Below are 13182 nucleotides of genomic sequence, written 5' to 3'. Positions count from 1 at the left end.
TATGACCACTGATGGGTAAAGTAAATAACACTCTTTGACCTGGCATTCACGTGGATGTGTTGACCTGCTCTCATAATGTTATCCCTGATTAATATATATATACATTTTTTCTGTATAAATTTTTAATTAATAATAAAACAAAATACAGATTAGAACCCACATATGGATTTTATGACATTCAAGATACCTCTGCTTGTAAACATTTTTTTTTTTCATTTCTTCTGTCTTTTCTAACAATAAAATTCTTTTACATTGACAAATAAAGCTTCCACAATTCATAAAATGCCATTTAACTCAATCCTCACTCAAAACACATGGCAAGCAAAACACTCACCTTTGTAATACCAGGAAACACTCCATTTAGTCCAAATTTCTTCTGCTTCAGCTGCTCGATCATTTGCTCCGGGTGAACCTTGTTCTCAATTTTAGGAAGCATTTCTGAGAAAGTTAAAACATGTTTGTTAGTACTATCCTGCGATTTTATCTTCCAGGGAAAGGCAGAAGAAGACATGAGGCTAAGTGTGCATATGAGCAGTTATGGTCTACTAATCTACACACCACGCAGAGTCTGGGACTTAAGGATTCTGACATACTACACCACATATTTGAGCCCATACTAGCCTGCTTATTCAGACGCCATCAATCAAGACAAGTAGGCTGTTATTATTGGTTTAGTTGCATTATGAAACGGCTCTCATCCTCTCTAGTACTAAGTGATATGTTCATTCAGTTTACAGCTTCCGCCAGAAACAACAATCGACCGTGCAGTCGGGTGTCACGTTACAGACAAACCAAAAGACTGAGATTTTATAAAAACGTGACCTTAACACACTAAAGGAGACACACGAGTTTCACCAGTTAGGAAACTTACCTCAACACACGTAGGGTTTTCAGATTCCAGGTGAAAACTAGGAAAACCTTTACATAAAACGTTAACCGAACACAATCTACATATAAAGTATGATTTGTCGCAATTGACATATTAACATCTTACTCTCTCCTCTCACTGGAATAAATGACACCAAAAAGTCGCTTCTGGTGTCTGCCGTCAACAACACGCAGATTCAGGTTGGAGAAAGTGCTGTGTTTTTTGTTGCCAGGTGACACCTCCAGAGTATTTACCTAAGGATCTTGTTACTACACGGAGTTCTGCTTCATTAACATGGGGTTAATATGTATTTGTATTGGAATTGTTTGTAACTAAAACTGTCAAGAGTTTTCTGGTGGTAGTTGAACTTTAAATAATCCAAGATGTCTGTAGTTGGATAAAGTTAGTAAGTGTAATAGCTTATTGTGTTATCGTCACTGGATATATGTGTGCTGACGAGCTAATATTAGCCTGCTTGCTAATAGGCTAAATTAAATGGCTATTACTACAGTGTCGGAAAAAAACTTTTCAGACATTCTTAAAATTTTTACACAATCTCAAATATTATCATGAAATATCTGTGGGAAAATCTTTTTTGTGTTTTATAAGGTGTAGCTGCATTAGACAGTTTCAGCATGTCAGTTCTCAACATTGTATGTTGGCACCAAAGTTAACAATAACAGAGAATGTGTTCAAAACTGAACAAAAAATAAATAAACCATCACAACATCAACGTAATGTTTAGTTCTCCTGCCATTAGTACGCAGCAGATTTCTAATCCTGGCTGGCATGTTACCCTCAAGCCTTTCACACTGTTGAGGGGTAACTTTGTCCCATTCTTCTTGAATTACTACTTTTAATTCTTCTAAATTCTTTGGTTTGTGCTTTGAAACAGACCTTTTGATAATCTACCACAGATTTTCAATGGGGCTCATGTCCGGGAGTGGAGCTGGCCACTCTAAGACCTAGATACTGTGTTCCTGCAGCAAAGTTCTTCTGGCCCTGGATGTGTGGCAAGGGGCATTATCTTGTTGAAGCATCCAGTTCGACCTCGACGGGACAGTGGGAGCATGTGGGTTTGAGAATGAGTTCAATGTGCCATCACAGACTGTGAGATGACAAACACAAGCAGCACTCATGCTTCCCCAAACCATGATACTGCCTCCACCATGTTTAACAGTAGGTACTCCACACGCTGAAGATAATGCTTCACTTGGCCTTCCATGTACCCTCACATTAGCAGGAGGAAGATAAAGCAGGAAACTGGACTCATCTGACTGGATTCACAGAATTTTCTCCCAGTTCCTGACTGTCCAGTTCTTGTGTGCTTGGGCCCAACGGTGCTGGGCTAACCTCTGTCTCTCATTGTTCATGGGCTTCTTCACAGCCTTGTAGGACCTTAAGCCATGATCTGAAAATCGACCATGTACAGTGTGATTGGTTGGAACACTGGACATAGTTTTCCCTGCACGTGTGGATCAGGATGCAATAATTTCTTGCTGAAGAAACTCTTGGACGCCCAGAAGAACACAGAAGAACAATACCCAAGAAATGATGTCAATAATGTCTGTCTGTTTTTGTATTTTGAAATGATCACATCAGAGTTTAGTCATGAGGGACTTCTCTGTGGAGGGAAGGGTTGTAGAAACAAGGTGAGGGGAGCTTTTAATCTCAGGCTACACACTGGTCAAATAAATGGGGCAAAATAAATGCTGTTCTGTTGTACCTCCTGTAGGTGTCACTATCCCATCACTTTGAAACTAATGCGAGTCTGCGGGAAGTTGTGATTTTTATGGGGCATTCAGTACACACATTTAATGTGAGAAATCTCATCTCATCTTCTACTACCATGTATACTCACTAGGGCATACTGTGAGAAATGTATAAGTTAAATTACTGGTTTATGATAAACAAACAAACAAACAAACAAAAAATCATAGATTGGTGACAGAGTATCACGGTACCTTCCTTTAAATTTCCTGATGGCTAGCATAGACTCAGTATACCAAAAAGCTCAGAGCCATCTCTATTTCCTCAGTAGATTAAACTCATTTAATATCTGATGGACAATTATTGCCGGTGCCCTCTTCTACGCCGTCGGGAGACAGCACTAAGAAAAGGGAACCTTGCGTCTGGACAAAGCTGATGCAGGAGGAGGGCTCTGTGGTTGGGGCAGAGCAGGAGTCCCTGACATATGACATCAGTGGCAGAGGCAAGGACCTTGAACACAATCTGGACCATTATGAACAATGTCCACCACCATCTACACAACACCATAGTTAGGCAGAGAAGCTCGTTCAGTGACAGGCTACTGTGTGTCCTACTCCACTGACAGGTAGAGGAGCTCATATGTCCCTCAGGCCATAAGACTATACAACGCCTCCCTGTGAGGAACCAACTGGACTGTGGTCATTGCTAATAGAACAGTATATTCCTACGTGTAATTGCTCATCCATCCAAATAACTCAGATGAATTCAATCACTGCTTCTGTAACGAAGTCAATAGTGTTTGGTGTTCCACTTGCCGCCTTTTGCACTGTTAACTTTATTAATTACAGTTGTATTTTATTTTATTTTTGTTATTGTCAGTGAACGCAACACCCCTGCTGACTAGGGTTGTGACCCCCGGGAGATAGCAACCTTTACACTGTGCTGTCTCTGTGGTGAGTCCACACTGTGTTAGCACCTCCGTAATTATTTTGGATTATTTATCGTAATATCATATCAAAGTGAGCACGTCAATTGGTAGAGTGACGATGTTTTTAATTGTTGCGTAATTAACATGTGAAAAAACATGTTTTTTTATTTTTTATTTTAGCTTCACGGTGTGAGAGCTGGTTTCAGAGGTTGACTGATTATACATTCTCCTGCCAGGTACGTTTGTGTTCGTTATATGTTCTTTTTATTCTAATGAAAAATATGAATAGCAACAATTAGGCTGCACTGTCTCTCTGCTTCACGGTGTGAGAGCAGGTTTGAGAGGTTGACTGACTGTGCATTATCCTGCCAGGAATAAACGACCAGTGGCAGCAGTGGTTTGGTTTTCATTTGGTTATTATACACACACAACACAAACACTACCGCTACACTTCTATAAACATTTGTGAAAGTATGGGCCGCTCTGGTGCACATGACTGTGCACCAATGCACAAAGCAAGGTCCATGAAGACATGGATGAGTGAGTCTGGTGTTGAAGAATTTAACTGGCCTGTACACAGTCCTGACCTCAGCCCAATAAAAAGCCTTTGGGATGAATTAGAATGAAGACCGTGAGCCAGACCTTCTTGTCCAACATCAGTGTCTGACCTCATGAATGTGCTTCTGGAAGAATGGTCAAACATTCCCATAAACACACTCCTAAACCTTGTGGAAAGCCTTCCCAGAAGAGATGAAGCTGTTAATAGCTGCAAAGGGTGGACCAGCGTCATATTGAACCTTATAAACTAAGAATGGGGTGGCGATATAGTATACATATATCGTCGCTGTCTGATGAAAAACACTTATCTCCAAATTAGTTTTTTTCCAGGAGCATGAAAAAACTGTTTTTCTCACAAACTGACTGACAAAGTAAACCCAAGTTTGTGTAAATAGACATATTTAGGACCCGAAACGAATCCCTGTTTGCACTGTCATCAGTGACCTGTCTAAATTATTTTAAACTGACTCACGTGCATTGTTGTTAGCAATAGTGGACATACGTGTTTTTTTTAAATAATGCTTTATAGCAATGTCCGGTTATATTTTGGCCTCTATTCTCCTTTTTATGTCAAACTAAGTTGGTTAACTATTGATAGCAGGCTATTCTACAGTTCCACTTTGCATATTACGCTAATCAAACCTTTTTCTTGGCATTTTATATTTAATTCCGGAAAATTCATGGATGAACAGTCATCTGATATTGACGTGTGCACATCAGTTTGACTTCAGGGTTCAGTGAAATCATGCACCCTATATTTAATTAATTTATTAATACTAAATTACACACAACATTACGCCAACAAGTGCTTAAAAGACACTTTGACTCGACAAAAAAACCCCAAAACAAAACAAAAAACAGCAACTCGCTAACAATGTAGCTGGCGATGCTTGGCCATTTTGTAACTTGTCTCCGGGAGTCTGAACACAGCATTGTGCAATTAAGCAACATTTATCCTTGGCTTACTATTTTGCCTATCCAAAGTTATCCTTGTTATCCTTCTGGACTGTCATCCTAATTTCTCTGTTTCTGCATAATGCTGTACTGCACCTTATGACTTACATGTGTGCGAGCAATGTTACAAGAAAAAAAACTAACCTCGGATGTAAACACACTTCCAGTTAGTGGGAGGCAGCTGGGGATGCTTTCTTTTTCTGACTGGTCATACTATGTCAAAGATGATGAAGTTATGAACACCAAGCTTGTAATAGAGGGTAGAGGCTTGGGGCAGAGCAGGAGCCTCTGCAGATCCATGCACACCAACAAGGTCTTCTCACCTGCCTTTTCCTTGTCCTTCTGCTTCATGGCTCGTGCGTCTTTTTTAAGGCAGTGCTCCTCCCACGTGGCAGTGTCAATGTTCCCAGCCTTGACTGCGCAACAGGTATCGCACTAGTCTTCTTTTTTGATGAAAAAGAGACAGGGCTGTATGTTAACTTTTTCAGCACATAGCACTTTCTAGCACAGGACCAGAGAGTTGTAGCACACCTTATAAATGCCTGTCACCTCTACAGAGGACAGTTAATTCAGCTCATCAGTTACACAGTAACATCAGCAAGTGTAATTCATAAATACATAATGTAATACAATTATAGAATAATAACTCAAAATGTTTTCAGATACAGAAGTAGCATCTTTATTACACTTTAAACAACTAAATTTTGCATAACAAGTGTGACATATTTACGCATAAAACAGTGTCAGTCTAAAGACGTATTAGCACAGAGGGCTGGCCCCTGCTTTATAAAGCAACATTAGGAATAAAGCAGTGGTTTATTGTGACGGTAAATTCAGGTAAATTCAAGTATTTGCACATCGTCTTTCTTTAAAATGCGGTTGCCCACAACATATGGGTTATCCTTTCTTATTTTAAGTGGTGCTGTCTGACAAAAGGAGCAATACGTTACTTGTTTTGTCGCATCGAACTTTAGCCAGGCAAACTCCTGCTCCCACTCGGTGTTGTAGCTATAAGTTTTAGCTTTCACTTTTGGCGTTAGCGCAGTTTCGGTCGGTGGTGGTGGGTCCTTGTTAACTTAATTTACGTTGTTGTCTGTGTCGTCTGGGGTGTCGTCTGTTCGTTTCGTGTTCTCAACATGAACAGGTTGAAAAAATCTCTTGCAAATCTCATGTTTGTTGGCTCATGGGAGTAACATTAGCCACTGTGTACCTGTGCCAACCCAGCTGCATGGGACAGAGCGTGAAGCTGTGACCGTGAGGAATTGTGAGAATTGGCGTTCAATACACAAGACATAACATTAATCACTGACCACAGTTGACTACAACTACCAGGAAGGGGAGTCGTGGTACCATCGTAGACATACAGGATTTATTTTTTCAAACGAGATTCGAAACAAGGTTTTTTTTTGTGGCTAAATCTGCCCATAGCACCCATGCTACAGGGCAGATCAATTCTTGGCACAGGCATGTTTTGATGTCGCACATATGTCGCACTGTACAGCCCTGAGAGAACGATTTAAATCTGAAAAATGGTGGAAAACATTTGCCTTGACAGAGGCCGGATATCATGTTCTGCACCGTGTGTGGAGGTGACTGATGGACTTGAACACAGGCTCCATCTTTGAATAACAGGACCTATGGTGGTGTGATGGAACTTTTGGTAAGTCCAGAAGAAAGGTCTTAAGTTCTGCTCGTCTGTCACCACCCTCACTCCGTCAGACTGCTGAGGACTTTTCCCTCTTCTTCCCGCCCCCACTTCAAACATAACCACTGCTTTATCCCTAATGTTGACAAGAACATGCGTTGACACACTCGAACTCTTCTGCCATCCACAACAAGGTGATAAATAATGGATGTTGACCTCCGGGACTCTTCTGCTGCTGTCCACTGCTGCTTCACACTGCTTAACTCTATTAATGATTAGACAGAAATTTTCTTCTCTTTCCAGTCCAATTTCTTCCAGAAGTACTTGAAAATCTCCTGTCTTTTTGACTCATCAATCTGTCTGCAGTTCAGTTTAGAGGACTTTTGGCAGGCTGCAGACTGGCATGGCATGCCCATTTGTCTTGTCTTCTTCATTATTTTTCCTACAAAGACAGGTTTCTATACAAAAAAATATAACTGATAATACCTGTTTTCAGATTCCTCTGGAATGTATTCAGGAGAATCTCCTTTTTCACTTTCGATTGATTCCTCGAGTGGAAAAAATAAAGAGAAACACATTTAGTACACTGAATGCAATACTAACATACTGGCTTAGAGGAGAGAAAGTAAATTCAAGTATTTCAATAAAATAATAAATAAAATATAAAGTAACAAAAATTTCCAAACCTTTGTGCTTTTTCACCAGGCTCTGCATGTTTCAAGTTAGATGTTGAGTTTTTGAATGCTGACATTTCAGTGAAATGTCCATTTGTTTAGGTAGACACAGAAGACACTGCACAATGTAACGGCTGTTTCACACTTTTTATAAAGCAAACGTGCTTTCAAAGAGGTTTTGATATTCTTCATCTGTTTCTCTTTTTTATTTGCTACCACTGTAAATTATAAAATTAACCTAAAACCTGTCCCGCCGCCGAGATTGGCCATGGTCACGTGACGAGACTGCACAGCTACGTTTGACTGGTGAAACACAGTCACGTGGTAGAGCCTTTGGCGAAAGTCTCGCTCTGTCAAAATAAAACAATAAAATGAGGCGTACGCTGGGGGGATAAACATAATAACGCGTAGAATACCTACTCCTAGAAGTACAATTTTTTCAAAAACTGATTCAAGTAAATGTAACTCGTTACTACCCACCTCTGCTCGTTAGTAGCTTACTCATTAATAAGTGTTGTATTAGCACAACTTGGGCAAAGAAAACTCAAGTGATGCTGTCGGGTTTCATCAACTTTTCTCTGCTGCTATGCTCCGCTCTAACACACCGCAGTGCACCCACAGCATACTAGCTACCTGGTTGTGCTCGATAAATTCTGACCAGGATGCACAGGTACTTTAGTTCTGTTTTGTAGTTACGTTATAGTGTCTTCAAAAAATCTAAACATATATAAATGAGAATGAAGTTTATATATTTGTTTTAAATAAAAGTAAAGTCAATACATTTTTTAAGATCTTTCAAAATTGTTTTTGACATTTTAAGGCCTTAAATTCAAATTGTTGGATTTTAGACTTACTGAGACCCCACGGACACCCTGACACTGACCCACTTCAACACACAAAGTAGACACACACACGAACACTCAGATCCCTTACGGCACAATATTTATTCAACAATATACAGATTATTTCTCTCTACATTTCAGACTTATCTTCAGTTTTTTTTTTATATTTGTCTTGCTTTGAGTTTTGTACATTTCTTTATTTACAAGATTTAAAATAAGTCTTTCTCTCCATTTATACATCATTAGTACAGTGTTATCGCATCATCCAGCAGCTTCCTTCGAAGCATTTAGATTCGATTCATCATCGCTAAGCTGTTTATTTCTTACACCGACTGATGTGTTTGAGCCACAGAGCAGCACACTGACAGGAGGGCTCGACATGCACCTAAAGTCCAGGTGCCGCTTTCTCTCTGGGAGGGATGACGAACGGATGGTCCTCTTTAAGAGAAGTCCTTTGCTCTGTAGCACCACAGCAGGGTGTAGAAACAGAATCACTGAATGGGGATACTTTGGAGGGCTTGCACCTTTAAATAAAAATCATCTTAAATGCATGTGCCCCCCTCCCACCTGACAAGGATAAATAAAAGACCGTCCACCAAAAAATTTAAATAAAATTTTTAAAAAAAGGGGGAAAAAAATGTTGCATAGGATCAATTCTGACGTCAAGAACAGAAATTTTGGTGCTGCCATTTTGTTTTGAAGTGTGGCTTTTTTTTCTTTTTTTTTTGAAAAACTCCTGAGACCTTCCAGACCCCGTAAATTATCTTTTTGGTTTTATAATGAAAAAAAAAATAAATAAATAGCTGTACCCTTAGACTTTAACAAAAATAGCATTGCGTTGGGTGTGACATCCCATAGAAGTACTACTTTAAAGAGACTAAAACCCTGCATTGAGTGTATACACATTTGCACATCTATATATGTCGTTTCAATAACTATCTCGAGAGAGGTGGATGGATTAAAGTGCATTATACTGTATGAAAACAAAGCCCACAGTTATCACATGCAGGGCAGGAAATGAACTTTCTTCACCAGCCGCAGTGACTGATCAAGAGCAAACCCGCTGAGACATTCTCACTGAAAGAGGTTTTCTGAAATGCAAGAGGACTTTAAGAGCTTATTATGCTGACAAAATAGATGGCGGATAAAAATTTCCAGCCGCAGGCAGTTATTTTTATTTTTTTTTTGACACTCACTGGCCGATGTTCATTTCCTGCCCCGATCACATGCAAATAACACCACACACTGAGGGATATTTGTTACTCTACATACAGTACCAACATGACTGCTGGTAACCTTGGTCAGGGGCACTCGTATTAATGACATGAACACGTCACCAGTTTTAAAACGGCAAAAAAGGTGCCACCCGACTCACAGCAAAATACAGCAAAATGGGGAACACGGCTCTCTGAGAGCCCCACAGCACAGGGATGACAGCAGACAGACCAGGTAAGAGCTCAAGCTCTTTCTTCTTCTTCAACAACAGTCTGGTCCAACAGGAGGAGAAGGAGGAGGAGCGTGCGAGGCCAAAGAGCCGATCACCGAGGCTTTCTCTTGGCCTGAAATGTTTAAGGCTAACGCACACACGCAGGACTCGCTCAGGACCAGGAGCAGCAGCTGTGTGGGGATTTCACTGCACACCGAACTTTATATACATTAAACCATTCACCCTTGTTTTCAACAAGCACGTGAGCAAGACGTGGTAAATGCATTACAACAGCTGACATCTACAGTACACAGACGCATAATATACTGCTTTTACGCGTGGACAGCAACACTAAGTGATGATTGTGAAAGCACAGTGTGTGTCGCGCAGAGGTGATGAGTGGGGGGAGAAAAAAAGAATAAAGAAGTGAAGCTGCATCTAAGGGCACGTTGAGCCGTGTGTCATCCCTTTATGTCCCTCAGCTTTAAAATAAGACCAGAGTACAGAAAGAAATAGGCATTTCAAATTAAGACACCCGAGCATAAAATATTATTATTTACTTCCTTAAGGAGAGGATGTGTATTGGCACATCTGGCAAGGACAAGATTGGGTTTGGCTCGTTGGCTGTTTCATGCATCTGAAACAGCAGTGCTTTGCAGGGCACTAAACATGCAGACAAGCGCGATGTGTTCAAATCACTCAGCCTGGGCAGGGAGCACTACAGAAAGGCTAGCTAGCACTGCGCGCAGATGCAGGCATTTCACAGAAGAGAAGATACAACTCCATGCACGTGAGGATTAAAACAATTGCACTTCAAACATAAAAAAAGTAATTAAAGCAGGACAGTTTTAGGGAATTGAAATGAGGTTAATTCCAAATGTGATTGTTTGATATATGACAAGAAATACGAGAACCTGGAGACAGGTTTGGGACAGTGTGTTCTTGTTTTGGAGCTAGACTTTGCTCACCACACGACAGAACTGAAATGCAAGGCCGAGATATTCAGTTGCGACTCCTCACATGATTTTTATACACAGAGATTTTAGTGTCCTTACAGTGTGAAACCATTTTTGGTCCCCCAACAGGTCAACACTCCAGTTTTAAACCTCAAAATTCTGCATCTGACTGGGAGACACGTGTCTGAGTGGCAGGTGAACACACAATGAGGTAGAACGAAATGTTTCATGAGCATCCAATCAGAGCACAAAACGAGACGACCGTGGCAGAGGCTGCTGATGCGCAGTGACTAGTACGAGCCTCCAGAGGGCAGCAATCCACCGGCTCAGACACGACAACACACACGAGCCTCAGCCAGAACACAGACCCACAAACACACCATCCAGTGCTTTCAGATGGAAGGATCCATTAAATGGTCTTAACAACAGTAACAATCCAATATAAAATACAGTCATTTCCTTTAGCATCAGACACAAACCTGCACTGTCCAATGCAATGAGATTCAGCTTCAGATTTTAAATCACAAGACAATTATTATTTTTTTCCTCTTCTAGCTGCACATTAATGATTATTTTTTAAACATGTCCAGTTAAAAGCTCGGGGCATGACAACCGCTCTCCACATTCCAGTTTGGTTTTACAACAATCTTAAAAGTTGATTGAAAATATTATTAGAAATGCAGAATAAAATAAAGATTGAAACCTAAACTTGGGTTTGACTGATTTCTGTAAAACTATTGTCAAACTAGTGAAGATAAACAAACCAAAAGAATATAGTCTTTGGAAATGTGAATTAAAAGAAAACATTTAAAGATTTCTCTTCATAAAAGAATTTGTGCCAAATTAAAGATGGAAAAAAAATAATAATAATAAAATCAGCAAAATCGATTGCACGTGAGCCCGGGAATGAAAGGGAAGGACCGAAGAGAAAGAGCAATAATCCCAGACTCTTCTCCATGTGAGCGACGGTAAGTGTTATTGCTGATTCATTTTGACTGATTCAGTCAGGAACTCAAACAAACAAACAAACAAAAAAAAAAATCTGAAATGTCACATGACCTACAGCGAATTCTTCTCTGTCATAATATTCTCCCTTTGAGGAGAGTTTCTGTGTGGAACGCTCAGCTCGGTCAGACGGGAGGATGCGCTGACTGACATGCTGGACTCTTTTACACTCGACTGTAGTTACAGCAGCGGGGCAGTCGTGATTCACGTGTCCTCAGTAACGCAACCCCCACTAGCGACGACTGCAGGACACAACTGCAATTAGAATGGATGTTAAAAGGGTTGGATGGACGTTAAATGTGTTCTTACTTTCTACACTCACACACACAGATAGACAGAAGTTGTCATAGAAGAGCTGTAAAGAGTCGCAGACAAAAACTGCACGAGTGTTGTGTGTAGCTGTTTGTGTGTGTGTGTTGGTGTGTGTTGGTGTGTGTTGGTGTGTGTGTGTGTGTGTGTGTGTGTGTGTCTGCCGCCCCCTTTGCTGAACATTAGACCTGTGATATGATCTGCATGTTGAAGCTGGGGGAGCGTGACTGCTTGGTGAGGGGGGCTCCAGGGGACAGGAGGTCCCGGGCCTCCTCGGGCCTGATCAGGTGCTCCTCCTGCAGGCTTATGGTGGAGTGGCGGTGGGAGCCCCCCGTCTGAAGCCCCCCTTCCTTGTCTGAGCCCCCCGCCGCCTCCTCTCGCTCGTCCCCGCCCCCGTTCAGGTTGAAACTCATGCAGTCAAAGGACTTGCTGGAGGAGGTGCTGCCAGTCCGCACCAGCGCCGGCCCCACGGGGAAGCTCAGGTGCTTCTTTATGGGGCTCAGGTGGATGGCATCCAAGTTGATGCTGGCCGGAGGAGACTGCTGCCTCTGGTGATGCCTCCTCACGGCTGCCTGGTGATCCGCAGACAATTCGGCCTCCTTCTCTCGTTCCTTCTCTCGTTCCTTCTCCCGTTCCCGCTCCCTCTCCCTCTCCCTCTCCTTCTCCCGCTCCTTCTCTTTGTCCCGAGACAGCCGGGACGTGATGGCTCTCTTGATGCTGCTGCTGCTGCTGTTCAGGCTGCCGCCCCTCGGCCCCACGCTGCCGCCGGCCTTGGTGCCGCTGGGCTGGCTGCTGTTGGACGCCCCGGAGGAGAACCCCTCGTCTGGGTCGTTGACATTGAAGGAGTCCTCGCCGACGCTTATGCCATCGGCTTCTGGGCGCGAGCGCGAACGAACACACACAAAAGAAAAAGCATAATAGACAGAAACGTGAGTGAGATCAAACAAAAAGCCAGGCAGGACAAATGTGAGTAGAATTAGACTCAAAACTTTTAACCGTGATACTAAAGTTCCACACTTTGCGTATTGAAACCATGTCAACAGGCCTTAGTGAAGCTTAGTAATAATAATGATAATGATAATAATTGCAACAATAATAATAACTATTATTATTATTGTTTTAGACTTAACTGGGAACCTATTGTGAAGTGCAACACTTAATGCTCTATGCTGCTTCATTAGCTCAGTTGCAGTTCAATACACAATGACCTTGAGCTCTGATCATCTGGTGCAATTCAGATCGACTAAAATCTCACAAGCGGTTTGTTTGGGAAAACTGTGAGCTCAATAAACCGCCTAAAATAGAGC

General features: G+C 41.6%; 1 protein-coding gene across 7 annotated transcripts in view; it reads right to left on the bottom strand.

Moving 5' to 3' along the window:
• Positions 1 to 8262: 8262 nt before the first annotated feature.
• The window catches only part of LOC125017232 (protein FAM126B-like), a 43358-nt gene continuing 38438 nt past the window's right edge, over positions 8263 to 13182 (bottom strand). For 5 of the 7 annotated variants that reach the window (XM_047600114.1, XM_047600113.1, XM_047600112.1 and 2 more), the window contains one exon: positions 8263 to 12749. In XM_047600114.1, the coding sequence (XP_047456070.1) occupies positions 12058 to 12749 (692 nt within the window). In that variant the 3' untranslated portion in view covers positions 8263 to 12057. The remainder of the gene's footprint in view (positions 12750 to 13182) is intronic. The other 2 variants (XM_047600116.1, XM_047600118.1) reach the window with 1 other exon arrangement.

Source organism: Mugil cephalus, chromosome 12 (genome assembly GCF_022458985.1).
Source record: "Mugil cephalus isolate CIBA_MC_2020 chromosome 12, CIBA_Mcephalus_1.1, whole genome shotgun sequence".
NCBI classification, from domain to species: domain Eukaryota; kingdom Metazoa; phylum Chordata; class Actinopteri; order Mugiliformes; family Mugilidae; genus Mugil; species Mugil cephalus.
This window is presented reverse-complemented; position numbering and strand designations above follow the sequence as displayed.